Source organism: Gymnodraco acuticeps, unplaced genomic scaffold, assembly GCF_902827175.1.
Source record: "Gymnodraco acuticeps unplaced genomic scaffold, fGymAcu1.1, whole genome shotgun sequence".
Taxonomy (NCBI): domain Eukaryota; kingdom Metazoa; phylum Chordata; class Actinopteri; order Perciformes; family Bathydraconidae; genus Gymnodraco; species Gymnodraco acuticeps.
The window spans coordinates 7,700-24,156 of record NW_022991528.1 but is presented as its reverse complement, the minus strand read 5'-3'; the positions used below and the strand labels follow the sequence as shown (position 1 = coordinate 24,156).

Sequence of the window (16,457 nt, the reverse complement as noted above, 5' to 3'; positions counted from 1 at the left end):
CAATAGTCGCTCCAAACGTTTGGCGTTGTGTCTTCATGGTGATCAAATGGAAATGGATTTATCGGTGTCTATCTGGTGTTAATGTGTGCGTCAGAGTGAGGGACATCCTCCCTGCAGCCTGCTATTGTTGCTCTGCTTGTGCACAATGGTGGGGAAGGGGAGAGGAGAGATACTTTGGGGGGGGAGGTTTGGAAGGCAGCCTGCTGTATTGATTGTGTATGGGCTGTGAATGGATTCCTGTTGGGATCAATGGTGATAGTGATTGGACGACAGGATGTTGCATTGGATAGTGAAGCCATCTGCTCCACACCGACCTGCTGCTGTGGTGAAGTAGAGGGGATTAGAGAGAGGTATACAGTATGTATTTTCACTGAGTCAGAAGTGGAGTTTTCGGTGTGCTTTGTGTGACATGTATCCCTCTGAGTTTGCCTTTCATATGCTGCAAAGCCTCCACTCAGGAAGTCTTAATCATTCACAGCACCGAGGCTTTGGATCAAAATTCTAATCTGAATAAAATCACTCAAAATGCGAGTTTCATTCAAAGTATATTCATAGTTTCTTTTGAGATTTAAGAATGGATTTCTGAATGTTTTAGTCATATTTTATAACTCAGTCTAATAAATGACCAGAAAGATTAAAGTCTTTTTAACTTAACCTTCTTTAGTGGATATAACTCCAATAAAACAGGTGTGTGTGTGTGTGTGTGTGTGTGTGTGTGTGTGTTGTGTGTGTGTGTGTGTGTGTGTGATGTGTGTGTGTGTGTGTGTGTGTGTGTGTGTGTGTGTGTGTGTGTGTGTGTGTGTGTGTGTGTGTGTGTGTGTGTGTGTGTGTGTGTGTGTGTGCTGTGTGTGTGTGTGGTGTGTGTGTGTGTGTGTGTGTGTGTGTGTGTGTGTGTGTGTGTGTGTGTGTGTGTGTTGTGTGTGTGTGTGTGTGTGTGTGTGTGTGTGTCGTGTGTGTCGTGTGTGTGTGTGTGTGTGTGTGTGGAGCAGGAGAAAAGTTGTTTTTGAAGGGTTAAACTCCAACAAAAATAAAAGAAACATTTTGTCACAAACGTCCTGATAGTGGAAAAACTACATTTCATCATAAATTCCCTTCAAAGTTTCATTAAAAAATACTTTAAAGTCCTAAATGTAACTGTTATTATGAAACCTGTAGTGTTTCTGCTGCAACACAGTATGTCTCAAACCTTCTTGAATATGTAGATTTGACTTTGTTGTCTTTCCCTTTCAGGTCGGAGGCTTCGAGGGAAAGCTTTCTACAACGTCAACGGGAAGGTGTACTGTGAGGAAGATTTCCTGGTAAGTGTTCCTGGTTATTGATTTGGTGTTGGGAGGCCAGGGGGTTTAAGGATCAGGATTTCAGGCTGCGTCCCTCCAGAGGAAACGGACATAATGGCAGCTATAATTAGGACTTTAGCACCACCCCTCCAATTCACACACATTTCCCCAAAATGTCCCCAAGGAGCTCAATTACCCCTCAAGCTGCCCGGCTCTTACAGGACGACAGCTGGAGGTCCGTCTGCTGCTGTTTACATGGCTCTCATGGTGCCTTCAGGAGCTGTGGGAAATAAAGATTATCGTACGATGTATGGACACGACCTCAAACATTTATTTTAATTACTTATCTTTCGCAGCTCAGGTGTGGGAAGAACTTTTTCTGAATAAGAGGGAGGAGTGTTGTTAAATACTGTGTATCTAAGTTATATTATATTTTAACACAATATTTATTAAAGTGCCATTTATACAAACAAATCTACAAAAATAATTCAAGGCAAATGTGTCTTTTAAAAGAGTGTGCTAGCATTATTATGCTATCATATTATTGATAGATTAGTGGCATCAAAGTGTCTTGATGTTGACAGATTGATGTCCAAACATGGAGGAAGTAGCATAACAAAGCTTCCTTTCACACATACGAGCTTCATCATCCGAACAACATCACCACGTTGTCGATACTTCCTGTTTCTCAGCAGCTTCCCCTCACATTTGAACCTGTTGGGGAAGCACTTCCTGTTGTTGCACTTAGCGATCATCAGTGATTATCTGATGCTGGAGCTCAGATGACGGGATGAGACTAATCTTCTTCCTCCGCTGCGATGAAGCTAAGACTCGACTAGTCTGGCCTGTCCTCTGGGGGGGGGGGTCTTTAGGGGTGGGGAGGGGGTGGCAGATGGTAGATTTTCCCATCACCACCTCCACCTGGTAGCCTTGTTCATCCACTTGCCCCCAAGTCATCAGGTCACGACCCTGAAGGCTTCTGAGCTGCAGATGGTCACCTTCATTAAGACTTCCTGCACTCAGGGTTTAAAGGTCACCTATTATGCAACATCCTCTTCTTCATATCTCTTCTGCATCAACATGTGTCCCCTCTTCTTCATGTCTCTTCTACATCAACATGTGTCCCCTCTTCTTCATGTCTCTTCTACATCAACATGTGTCCCCTCTTCTTCATGTCTCTTCTACATCAACATGTGTCCCCTCTTCTTCATGTCTCTTCTACATCAACATGTGTCCCCTCTTCTTCATGTCTCTTCTACATCAACATGTGTCCCCTCTTCTTCATGTCTCTTCTACATCAACGTGTGTCCCCTCTTCTTCATGTCTCTTCTACATCAACGTGTGTCCCCTCTTCTTCATGTCTCTTCTACATCAACGTGTGTCCCCTCTTCTTCATGTCTCTTCTACATCAACATGTGTCCCCTCTTCTTCATGTCTCTTCTACATCAACATGTGTCCCCTCTTCTTCATGTCTCTTCTACATCAACATGTGTCCCCTCTTCTTCATGTCTCTTCTACATCAACATGTGTCCCCTCTGTGGAAAGAGACTCTGAAAGTTTCAGGAACAAAGATTCTCTCTTTTTGATCCATTTATATAAAAACCTGTCTGAAAATGAGCTGATCAGATTTTGGCCACTTTATGATGTCATAATGATGTGTTGTCTTGTGTAACCATTAGCCAATCAGCAACCAAGGTAACCCCCCCCCCCCCTCCTTATCACCTGAATCTCCTCCTAGAGCACCATTGAGTTCTTTGTAACCAAATCTCTCTCAGAGGGGCGTGGGGAGGGGCTCCTTGTTTTCATCTAAAGTAACAGACAGAGAATCAGCACTTTTGAAACAGGGCTGAAACAGAGGGGATTATGGGTAATGCTGCAATGATCTGTTTGGTGTTTCAGCCAATCAGAGACAGGTTCTGTATAAATCTGAGACCTGTAATATATTGATGACAAACAGTATAATAGGGCACCTTTAAGAGAAATTGATGATTTAGATATACATCGCTCACCCCGAGTTACCTAGTTGTGAGTTAAGAGATAACTTGTTTTCCTTGCATGCTTTCACGTTGAACGATCAATCCAAAAATGTACAGACAAGTCTAAATTGGAGTAAAACTTTATCCATGCCCTAGCTGACATGTATCCTACAACCTGTCTATATGGAATATGATGGAGGACTAGGTTTTGAAACATGCGTTGTGGAGATGCCTGATGAACATGTCAGCTGAGAGACAGAAGATCCTGAAAGAAATCCTGTTCGTGTTGATGTGAAGAGCGCAGCAGCACCCTCTATAGATCAGTCCTGCCCTGAAACAAGCTCGTGCATCAGGGGGCAAACTGCCAGCATATACCCGCTATGAAATAAGCCTAAAAGTTTACTAACTGCTGAAGATAATAATAATAATTCCTGTGTCTTTTCCTTCAGTACTCTGGTTTCCAGCAGACGGCGGATAAGTGTTTTGTGTGCGGTCACCTCATCATGGAGATGGTAAGAGTTCATCAGACAGGAAGTGTAAAGAAGAGACTCAATGCATGTCTAATGTTTCTAATTGACACATCTTCTTCAGGCACTATTGTTTTTATGATAAGCAACGTTACTAGGATATTCAGTGTTTTGTATTTAATAATTACGTGTTCTTTATGTATTAAACATTCAATACCTGACTAGGTCTAGAATCAGTGGGCGGAACCTCCAGAATGTAGTCACTGTACTCAGAAGATTACTTTTGTGGGGACTTTACATTACATTGCATTTAGCTGACGCTTTTCTCCAAAGCGACTTACAATAAGTACATTCGACCAGGAAGACACAACCTTGAAGAAAACAGAATCATATAAGTACATCAGGCTTCATAGAGCCAAACATTTCAAGTGCTACTCAACTGGCTTTAGATAAGCCAGCCCTTTATTAGTATATAAGTGCTTTGTTAGTAATTCTATCGCTCGAAGTGGAGTCGAAAGAGATGAGTTTTCAACTTCCCGCCTTCATATTGTTTTCCTCTTCCCTTCTTGTGAATGCTCCACGTGAGAGGAGTCCGTGTGAGGGAAACAACAATGTAATAACGACTTGTTGTATATCTGTTATCAGTCCGTGAATAAACGGAGATAGCCTCAACGATATTCTGACTCATTTTCATCCAAAACAAAACACAACGCAGACACCGCGAATCAACACCGGTTACACACGTCTTACCGTTATCTTGTGTGTGTTTTTTCTTATCGTGTGTGTAGATCCTGCAGGCACTGGGAAAGTCGTACCATCCGGGTTGTTTCCGCTGTGTGGTTTGTAAAGAGGGTTTAGACGGAGTGCCTTTCACCGTGGACGTTGAGAACAACATCTACTGTGTCAAAGACTACCACACGTAAGAGGACACACATATATTTACTGTATCACTGAATATGTTCAGCACAAAAAAAGACAGCAGTTAAACACAAAATGTATGGTTCTCAATCTACTTTTTTAAACTAGTTTTAACCTGTGTGAAATAAGGTGTCTTCACTTTATAGATATATATATCTGTGTCTCTTTTACAACAGGGTATTTGCTCCCAAGTGTGCCTCCTGCAACCAGCCCATCCTCCCAGCACAGGTAACCGTTTACACTAAACATCATTTCATTCAGCACGGACACCTAATGAGAGTTTTCGGTCATTGTCAACAAAAGCCCCAGATCCGAGGACATTTGGCTTGTCAGTATTTGTGTATTTTCAAAAACGCGATATGTGCCGATTATGGAAATCCAGGATTAAATAGCTTGACAAGCGCAATTTTTATTTTGAATTGAACTCTCTCTAAGCTGTACAAACAATGATTGCTTTCCGCGTCTCCCCAACCATTCTTTCCTTATTATTAGTGTCTCCTTCTTCCTTTTTATTTTTGCTGCAAAATGGCGCCCAACTGGGATTGGTAGCTTCTTATGGACGTGGTTTTTAAGGGAAGAACTTGGTGGACTTTTCCCATACTTTTTTCTGCGCGTGTTTGACTTAGTTTGGAGACCAGACCGAAATGTAGACCCCTGATACCCTGAGCAAACTACCAGGCTCACAGTCGTTGGAGAACATGTAAAGAAATACATAGTTGAAGTGTCTAAAGGAACAGCCAAATCTGAACAAACAACTTGGTACAGCCCTAATGTTTACCTTAAATCCATGTGCATATCAATTGGTGTAAACCTGCTTTTGTTGGACCATAACTTACTGTAAGTCTCTATGAATGTCTGCTAAATGCAATGTAATATAATCACTACAATGAGACACCTGACTGAGTGTGTTTGTGCTAACAGGGCTCTGAGGAAACCATTCGAGTCGTTTCTATGGACAAGGACTACCATGTGGATTGTTACCACTGTGAGGTGAGACGCTCCCTACCACACACACACACACACACACACACACACACACACACACACACACACACACACAGGGGGGTATGAGTAAGAGCAGTCTAGCACGAATGAGTTCAGACTACAGGCAATTCATTATCGCTGTGTGTGATTCAACATTTTAGGCTGTTGTGAATAGCACAGAAAATATTTACATGCACAGTTCACACTGAGTCTCACAGACAGACACACACACACGCGCACACACACACACGCACATTAGACCCAATGAACCTGAGTAAAATCCGCCAATCGTGGGACGAGACCAGACTGTTTTTCTCCAGCGTGCATGAATCACCGCTGCAGACACTCTCTGAATGAATGAGACACACACACACACACACACACACACACACACACACACACACACACACACACACACACACACACACACACACACACACACACACACACACACACACACACACCACACACAGTTAACAACCCACACACACACACACACACACACACACACACACACACACACCACACACAGTTAACAACCCACACACACACACACACACACACACACACACACACACACACACACACCACACACAGTTAACAACCCAAGGTTACAGATCAACATTGTGACTCATTGACAAGCACATTCCTGCGCTGAGCTCTGAACCCAGCTGGGGACTTGTTGCTCAGACTGAACTTGTGAAATCCCCGCCAGCCGTCAGTCAGAGGCTTCTCAGTGACAGATCAACATTTCACGCCACACTTCAGTGATTCTGCATTTCTGTGTTCTGAATCATAAATACTGAATTGGGAGATTTCTGTCCTCAAGAACAGAAGGAGACAGACAGTGTTCTCTGAATGTCTGACAGTTCACTTCATAGAAATGCATCAGATCATTATGTAAGCAGTGGGTAATGATTTAGAGATGTGAAGGGGGGGGGGGGGGGCTCATGGACAGAGGAAGGGTAAAGTCCAGAGCTGAATCATCCAGAAGAATTCATATTCATCACACACACATTTTTACGTTGCTTATCCAAGTCTGAGGAAGGCCAGTTTATGACACCCTTCAGTTCACAGTCTCCTCCACAGGTTCACTGCATGTACTCATAATGCATTTGTCAATACAGATATTTAAAAGAAAAAAAAAGTGTGTTTAATCAGCGATTTTCTCAGAAATTCCTCTGGACATTTGAACTCTCTAAGCGCGAGTTCAAACCAAACATGTAGTGTGTTTTAATAGTACCCTGGTGCACTTTGTTTGAGCAGTTGAAGACTAAGTAGTTATACTCTGGTGTGGAAATGGAAATGGAGGATTGAAATTGTGTGGTCCAAAACAAACATATTGCTCGTTCTTATTGCAATGCCTAGTATATAATATTCAACTTAGTAGCTGCTAGGCCAACAACTTCCATTATCGATTTCGAGGTAGGTGTCATTTAAAAGGAAGTCTAGTGTATATCCAGGCTGTGCTGTCACAACGCAATACATCATTACAATGGTTTGACACTTGTATGATAAGTACCTGTTTTCACACACCGCCAAAAACCCACTAAGCAAACTTCCCAAATATAAAAGGTACCCCTTGTGCATTAACAAAGCCCACACTCATCTGTGTTTAGTTACCGATTGTGTTTCTCTCTTCCTCCCTCCTCTCAGGACTGCGGTCTGCAGCTGAACGACGAGGAGGGGCACCGCTGCTACCCTCTTGAAACCCACCTGCTGTGCCACGGCTGCCACATCCACCGGCTGCAGGCCCCTCCCCCGGCCCACCAGCCCCCCCCCAGCTACCCGTTGCACGTCACCGAGCTGTGAGGGGGGGGGAGGAAGGGGGAGGAGGACTGAGACCCCAGGTGATCCCAAACTGAGACCCCGTTCTGCCTCCCAGGTGATCCGACACTACAGGAAACGGCAGATCCAGGGACGCCTCAGTGTGCCCGCCTGAGCGTCTGTCCTCCTGTCACATGACGGGCTGGGAAAAAAGGGTCTCCCCCCCCCCCCCTTCCCCTTCCCCTTTGGGTGCCTAACCCTAAAACTTGCCGGCTCACCCAGAGACCCCCGGTGACCCCCCCCAAACATTAATCAAAAGGGATTGGACGCAAAACTTGTCTCTCCCTTCCAATGTTTTTTTTTCCGGGAGGCCACATTCTCGTTCTGGAGGACAGGAAGGACCCCAGGGTGGGTTTGGGATTGCTGTGCCTTCAGTGCAGCCCCCCCCCCCCCAAACACTGACATGGAGTGCTGCTACTGGTTTATGCAAAGGACAAAAAGCAGCGTCACGACACAGGGCCGCGAGAAACAGTCTGAACGCCTCGAAACACCAGACGTAGCCCCGGAGGAACGACTGACATTCCACGAAGACCTCGAGAGATTCACAAGCAGTGTCTTAATTAATGATTATATTATGACAGCAAGAGAAACGTTTTAGATGCACATAGAATGTCTTTTATATATGAATATATATTTTGCAGATGTTTTCCACATAAGGTCATAGATGTAGATTCTCATCTTTCTTTCTGTTGCTGATTCAGATCCAGAAGTCTGAGGATTTGTGGGTCTCTTGTTTCATTCCTCCTGCAGGAAACAACACCTCCTCATGTCTGTCAGCGGGTTTACAGACTCATTGGTTTTAGGAGCAGACGTGGCACAAAAATAATTTGCCTTTTTAATTATTTTTATTCCACTTTGAGTTCCAAATATTTAGTTTTGGCGACATATTTGTTGTTTTGGACTTTAATGACTATACACCACTTTAACAAACTTAAATTGAGACATGTGTGCATATCCTAAAGTGCCAGATACTAAAAAGTGAATTAAAACGGATTATTCTGACTATTTAACTGGACAGATGTTTATCAATGTTGTATTACAATTGATGCCATTACTCAGTAAGTGTTCTACATAGAGTCCCACCTGGTTAGCATCTCCTTCACACGGACCCAAATTAACCAATATGTTTTTACTTATTCTCACACACAAAAAGGGAACAATGCATTTACTTATCATTAGACTTCTTTTCAGATTTGCTCATTCTGACCTCCTGTCAAGGTCGGCCACTTTTTTGCCAAGTTATCACACAGAGCTGTAAGATTAAGATTTAAGCTTAATCTTAGAATCTGAGAGCTTAGCTAGAAATGGGTCTTTAAATGCGGAGATTTAGGGCCTGTGGTGGCGGAGCACTAAAACACACTTATGAGACAAATAGGCAACATGTATGAAGATCTGAACTTAGAAATACTACATATTCTCTATTTATACTTTTAGAATATGCAGTATTTTCCAATCCTACTGTCAAAAGATTCAGCTCTTTTGGTAATAAAGCAGTCCATGTACTCAAAGAGGAATACAAATACTTTAATGATTCTTTTGCAAATCCCTTTTGCTCCAGGTGTGTTCAGGACACTGCCTCCTGGTTTGTTTTTCCAGACACTGTTTTTTTTGTCATATGAACACTGAGACGAGGAACCTCCACTTGTCCACATGCCTTAAGACAGAACAGGTGTGTGTGTGCGTGTGTGTGTGTGTGTGTCGCTCTGGTTCCCCTGCAGTCTGCTGTTGACTTTATGAGAGGACATCCCTTAAAAGAAACGTGGAGCTGCTGGTCCACCCGCGTGTTTAGGTGTGTGTGTGTGTGTGTGTGTGTGTGTGTGTGTGTGTGTGTGTGTGTGTGTGTGTGTGTGTGTGTGTGTGTGTGTGTGTGTGTGTGTGTGTGTGTGTGTGTGTGTGTGTGTGTGTGTGTGTGTGTGTGTGTGTGTGTGTGTGTGTGTGTGTGTGTGTGTGTGTGTGTGTGTGTGTGTGTGTGTGTGTGTGTGAACACTTGAAACCCTGAGCTAGGACTGGGCAATATATAAAGATTATCGATATTGTAATACATGTTCTTAGATTGGATGGATAACGTGATAACTTCCCTATGGTTTGTATCTTGCCATTATTCAGTCATTATGTCCACATTACTGTTGATTACATTCGAAAATATCATTTAATAAATGTATGTTCTGGAAGCCCTAATAGTCAACTCTACAAAAGTATCGCTATATTGTTATCAAAGTATTTGGTGGGGCACGCGAGTGTGTTTCTCTTCCATATTGCAACAACAAGGCAATTCAAAGTGCTGAGCAATAATTAGTGAAAGCATTGAGACCAAGTGCAAGTCTTAATAGAGTCAAGAAGACGAGCTTAAAAAGGCAGGCCTAATAACATGAATGAAAGTTACAGTTCATAGTAAGATATAAACTGTTATTATTCTGTCTAAGATATTATCGATTTTTCTTTATATTGCCCAATCCTACTCTGAGCTACGGTGGTGCTGGTGAGAATAAAACTGTCTCATCCCTCGCTACTCATAACTGTCATCACAGAGTTTCTATATATGTGTTTTTTGAATTGGCTCCAACGGTTAATTCCTCTTGAATGGATAGTGAAGCAATTAATGTCAGATTCAAGACATTTTAGGAATGTCTTTTCATGAGGAAAACTATTCTTCTCTCACTTAAATTGAGCAAGTCTTATGCAGATAAACCCCACCTGCTTGTTTCATGTGCAAAAGTCTTAAGTGTGCATGTACAGTACGAGTGTGTATGAGTGTGAGTGTGTGTTATGGCAGGCCATTGCACACACACACACACACACTCACAGTGCTTGCAGCATCCCACACATGACCTTCTCCCAGATGTTTGTGTGTAATTCTCCGTGTTTGTTTGAACTTTACACCGTGTTTTGTCTCAGTAGCTGGTGTGTTTATGATCCTCTGACTGCCACCGACTGAGATTCACACCAGATATCAAAAGCAAACACTGGCTCTTAATTATTATTATTATTATTATGACTGTACACGCAGGTCTGAATAAATACTACTGAATGTGTGAAAAACAGAGACTGAAGCAGAGGCTGAAGGCAGGAAGTGCTTTCTAGTGAGATTCATACGAATGTAATAATGATTAGTGTTGTATATTTGTAAAAGCAGGAAAGAAAAATGACTGCATATGTGAGACATTCCCTTTTTATTAACCTCAATGTTGTTTAAGGGTCAAGTAACGTGTGCTATACTTGAAGAACGAGGCATTTTTTCTGCACATATCAACCCCGAGGAAAACGTAACAAGATCAGAGTGTAAACCCTTTAATTCTTAAAAGTACTACTTGTGTTTATTTTGCATAGCACTCAGCTAGTCACCCTGTACATAAAGAGGCTAGTTGTTTATTTTTCTGTCAAACATCACTTGGAAAAGATTCTTCTCCTGCTGTAGTTCCAACAAGCACATCTGTCACATCTTCTGTATTGCTTTTTGTTTTAGATGGTTCATAAAAAAAAGGAAACTAGATCTATTTATCTAAACATGGAAAAAGTCTAAAGTTATTTAATGTATTAAAAATCGGGACGTATCATTTAACTGTAGATGACATAATCTGCTTTTTCAATAAAGTGGTTTTGTAGCTAACTGCAACATAATGTCTATTTGTTTGCTGTTTCTAGTACATCAAAAGTATTGTTTTTTTATAGCGTATTAAATACTTTACCTACTTTCACCCAATATCAAGGTTTTAGTATAACAACGTTGTTTCACATTCATTTCTTTGGCCCTCCACCTTCAATACTATCACTCAAAATTCACATATGTTGTTTTTCCAGATATCAAACTAGAACGGCAACAATAACAATTTCTTATTTAAACTATAATTGGGATTTGAAATCTATAAGATACAGATTTGTATCAATTACATATTATGAAACTGAAAAAACGGTGCCATAAATATTAGGGCTGAACGATAATCATCTTCTTGTGTGTCAGTCATCCCCACCAATCAGAAGTGCTGTGCTCCACATGTACCAGCCATTGTTAACCAATCAGAAGTGGCCCATGATAGAAGGTAATGGACAGATTGATCCAATCACCTGCCAAGTGCTTCTGAAAGTGCCTGCCCTTTCCAAATGGCTTCCAATGGAGCTTTAGATGCTTTGGTGAAACCATCTGAGTCAGGTTAGTAATGCTCCATCACATGTTTCTATTACAGGGAGAATCTTAAACTGAAGCTTGACTTTAAAGCAACCCAACGGAAGTCTCATGTAAGTTTAGTTCTTTCACTCGTAGCTCGGGCTGCGGGGGTGCTAGAGACGGGAGCACGTTGATGCGACCTTCCTAGCCGGAGATATGGCCGCATTTTACAATAAACTTCCGTTGGGTCGCTTAAAAACAAATATCGCAATTCGAATCGCAATATTTGTCAGAAAAATCGCAGTTAGATTATTTCCCCAAATCGTGCAGCCCTAATAAATATTACTTTTCTAAATTATGTTTGCAGTAAAGCACATCCAATGAAATACATGATCTTTAAACAATCTTCCAGGACAAAATGCAGCAATGTATCAAATAGAGATATTTCCAGTCCTCATTCGCTGAAAAAACGCATACTTTATAATCCCCTAACATCCCCGTTTCCGTTGTTTTGAGCTTCCTGCAGTGTTTTGCTTTTGCAGAGTTTTGTTGATCCAATAGTGGTAGTAATAGATGATAAATAAGCATTGAAACTTGTGCTGCGTTATGAGTTTCAAAACACTGAAACTGAGCCAAAGCAATCATAACATAATGTCAAAGTGTAATGGTCGGGAGAGGAAAGTGCAACAACCAGAGAGAGTGGTTTTCCCACAAGCTGCTTTCTACATGTTTGGGATGTTGTCTTTCTACTGCACCATAACTTTTCTTTAAAGTCATATCTCATCTCTTCAACTTACTTGAATCACACGTATATATTCTCCCTATCCTCCATCATCCAGAGATCACTACATCACCATGTGTTTCCATAAGCTTGTCTCTTTTGTTGCTGTTTTACTCTTACTCACTTCAAGTTCATTATATGTAGCAATTAGTGTCTCTAGAGGCTTCCCAACACGGTCAACTGTTAATTAAAATCTACAACCTCAAGACCCTCATTGGGAACAACAACAACAACTCCCACAATGCATCATTATCGACATGTCTCGGTGTTGTCCACAGATAGTCAAATGTATAATTACAGCCGTGCACGCAACGCTGTATCCGTCATGCCGGTAACTCAGCCTCCCGGGACTCTGATGGTCCGATAAGATGGAAAAACATGACCATCAGAAACAATTTGAACAAAACATTTCTGAACTACAAATGTGAGTATGTGAGGACACGATGGTTTGAGAAGATAGAGAGCGGGAAAGTGGCTCAGTTCCCTTGGCACTGACCCTTTTAGTAAATAACTTCAGTACATAAACATTCCGGGAAAGACCAGACAGAGAGGAAACACTGATAAGCCTTTTTAGTTACAATATCACAAAACAAACCAAAGTGAACCATGAACCCTAAGGAGGTGTTTGGCGCAGTGGACTAGTGCGTTGGTGTTCTGATCAGGGGGTCAACCCCACAGGTTCAAACCCCGCTGCAGTCAATGTCGTTGTGTCCCTGAGACACTTCACCCCAAATTGCTCCTGTGGGGATTGCCCCCAGTATTGAGTTTGGACCCTGAGGCGGGCAGGGAAGATAGTGGCCCACCCCTCCCACCCTGCACAAACTGTTCACCCCCCTCCCCTCTGGCAGGAGGCGCTCCATCAGGACCAAAACCTCTCGCCACCTGAACAGTTTCTTCTTTCTCGTTCTCTTAAAGCCCCCCCACTGACACTTACCTCCCCCACATCATCCCATTAATGCACACAATGTTCATACTGCTTACTGCACATATTCATATTCTTATTTCACATTTCATAGTTTACATTCTAAAATACATTCATAGCATTCTATTTCCATGTAAATTACTGCTTTATTTTTATTGCTATTTAACTATATTTTATTACGGTGTAAAATATTTTTTGTTTTATATTTGATTTCTTGTTTTTTATATTTATGTATGCGCCATGACATCAAGTCAAATTCCTAGTATGTGCGAACCTACCTGGAAATAAACCTGTTTCTGATTCTGATAAAAGCGTCTAACATGTAATGTAATGAACCTCTGAAAATAACAAAAGGCCAACAAAACCCTTTATTTTGAGATGCAGAAATGGTTTGAATTAGAGAATGTTTTGGAAGAAACCTTCAGATGTGTGCAACTTATTCGACAGTACAAAGGTTGTTAAATAGATGACTCATCGTTATTGAAAACATTCGCTCAACTTGATTGAATCTTCTGAGTCAGAAACACTCCACAAAGACACAACATGACTAGATTAAGACACACAACTGACCAAAAGGATACACAGAATGCCCTAAATGAGCACAGAGACAACAGAATGACCCAAAGCAACACAAATTGAACATAAAAAGACACAACACAAGCATACACAAATTAAATGACCAAAAGAGAGACAAAATGACTAAATAAAAACATGACACGATCAGGAAGAGACACAAATAGACACGAAATGCCCATTAAGACAAAAAATTACTACAAATAGACACAATGACTATATAAAGAAACAACACATACACAAAGAGACCCAATATCACCCAAAAAACACAAAATACCTCTAATGCAACTTTATTGATACAGCACATTTCAAACCAAAGTGCTGTACATCAATACATATTTAAAAAAGCTGGATAAATACATTTAGACAAAACTAATGTAAAAGCACGAGACAATAAAACCATACTTGTAGCCACAGACTGAAAAACTCTCATACACGATGTAAAAACATTTTAAAACGCAACAATTTAGAAAACCCCAACACAGACTGATACGTCTTATACGTGGTCTGCAAAAGCACGGGAGAACAAGTAGGTTTTTAAACGATATTTAAAACAGGCGAAGTGGGAGCAAGTCTGATCAGGGGGGGCAAATGACAAGAAAATGACTACAAACGATTACAAAATGACACAAAAAATGGCTTTCTTGATAACTGAAAAACTCTGGGTTCATTTTATTTACACCAGGAAGGGGACAGAGTGTCAGTAACTAAAGATTCAGAGAGTATGAGGTAATCCTGCAGAGAGCATATTTTCACTCATTTCCTGGCAGCGGAGGGACTCTCTGCTCTGGAGGGAAGGTGTTTCTTTTGTGCGGTGTAACAGAGCTCACCTCACAGACCCTCCCCTGGGGCTACACACACACACACACATGCACGCATGCACACACACACACACACACACACACACACACACACACACACACAGCTCCTGAGTCACAGGGTGAACCCTCACACACATAAAGGGCGCTTTGTGCCCGACTCATGGATCTGACAACCAACACCGCAGCGTTGCTCACACTGAGCTCACTGTTAGCTACAGGAGAGCTCAGGGCTTTATGTTCACCCACTCAAAATGTAGAAACATCTCCAACTATCTCAGCAGAAATACAGCGGTGCATGCTGTAGACCAATGGGTGTCCAAACCTTTTCACCGAGGGCCACATACAGAAAAATATAGGAAGGGCTGGGCCACGGATATATTGCCTCATAAGTTAGCAAAATTAATCAAATGTAGGTAAATGATGTTTGATACTTGAATGTGCTTTAAGAAAGACAACAGCTCTCTATAGCGTTTCATTTATTTCATTAGCAGCTCATTCTTTAAAGCAGGAGCCACAGTTTGCTTATAAGAGGAAATATGAAGGGTTTATTTCAAGCGTTTTATGAAAATAAGTTATTGGGCTTTCTTCTTATCAGCTTAGATTTGAAAAAGACTGCATTTCTTTGAAAAAATTGGCTTCTTAACACATGAATACTGTGTAATATCTGTTTTCATCTATATTTAGTACAATACAAGACAAGCACAAGTTTAATTTGTGAGCCATACTCCATTATCAGTGGCGGCCGGCCCATAGGAGCGATAGGGGCGCCGCCCCACCTCTTCCCACATACAAAAAAAAATATTTTAAAAAATATTAAATAAAAAAATATATATTTTTATTTTTAATGAACAAGGTAAATATCATACAATTGGTATCAGTAAAATGTATAATCTACAATAAAATCTCGTTTAAAATTGTGTTACGATGTCTAAAGTTACTGATAAGTCACATGTTTCCTGCCTGGCCTTGCATTAGTTTATCATTACCGGGCGCCGTGCAAGGAGCCCCCGAGCCAAACAGCAGCAACCAGCACGTTGCAAAAGTCTCAATAGTAAACTGTGCCGCCGAAACATAATTTCAGCCAATCAGCGCCGTCAAATATTTTGGTCACGAGGACGCTCACGTTGGCGCCCACGTTGGCGCCCACGTTGGCGCCCACGTTGCTTACGTGCGTTGACGTGAGTTGTTTTTTAGACTCGTGAGTGACGCAGTAGTTGGATGAGAATGGTGTGCAGGTGGAGTCGCCGGACCTCGGTCCGCACCCAATTCCGTGCAAGAGCTACTCTCCAATCCTTTCGAAAGGAAAGGTTCGGGAGATAAACTGTTGCTTAAAGACCTTGGACCGGACCAACCCGATTTGTATATATCGCAGCAAGCTCGTGAAAAAGACAAAACGTATCAACGAGGCTTCTCACGTAGCTGGTACACCAGAAAGGCATGGCTAGCTGGATGCAAACAGGTAAATGCTGTCTTTTGTTTCCCATGCTTGCTCTTCAAACAGCCGGGGACAGATACGATGTGCCCGTGGACTGTGACGGGGGTAAACGATATGAAGCATTTGTCCGAAAAAATTAAAAAGCACGAGTGCACATATGACAAGTACCTTCAAGCTAGCCATGCTAGGCAAAGCTAACATAGCATAACAACACAGCCGTTAGCTCTTAGCACTCAGAGCTCACAGCTCTTCATATCTGTTCAGAAACTAGACAAAAGTGTCATGGTGAATACAGTCGCTGGTTTATTTATGTCTGTGTAGGCCGTTCTTGTGAGTGTGGACGGTCGGAGCATATATAACGTTAGCTTAGCCAA

The 16,457-nt window shown here is 41.8% G+C and overlaps 1 protein-coding gene across 1 annotated transcript; it reads left to right on the top strand.

The window, feature by feature from the left end:
* Positions 1 to 1,230: 1,230 nt before the first annotated feature.
* Positions 1,231 to 11,062, top strand: LOC117533390 (Wilms tumor protein 1-interacting protein homolog; the record flags this gene model as incomplete). Its single annotated transcript, XM_034197090.1, is given in 6 exon segments — positions 1,231 to 1,298; positions 3,703 to 3,765; positions 4,509 to 4,639; positions 4,815 to 4,866; positions 5,560 to 5,628; positions 7,279 to 11,062. Coding segments are annotated over 6 exon segments (539 nt in total), but the record flags the coding sequence as incomplete, so codon positions are not given.
* Between the last annotated feature and the right edge of the window lie 5,395 nt (positions 11,063 to 16,457).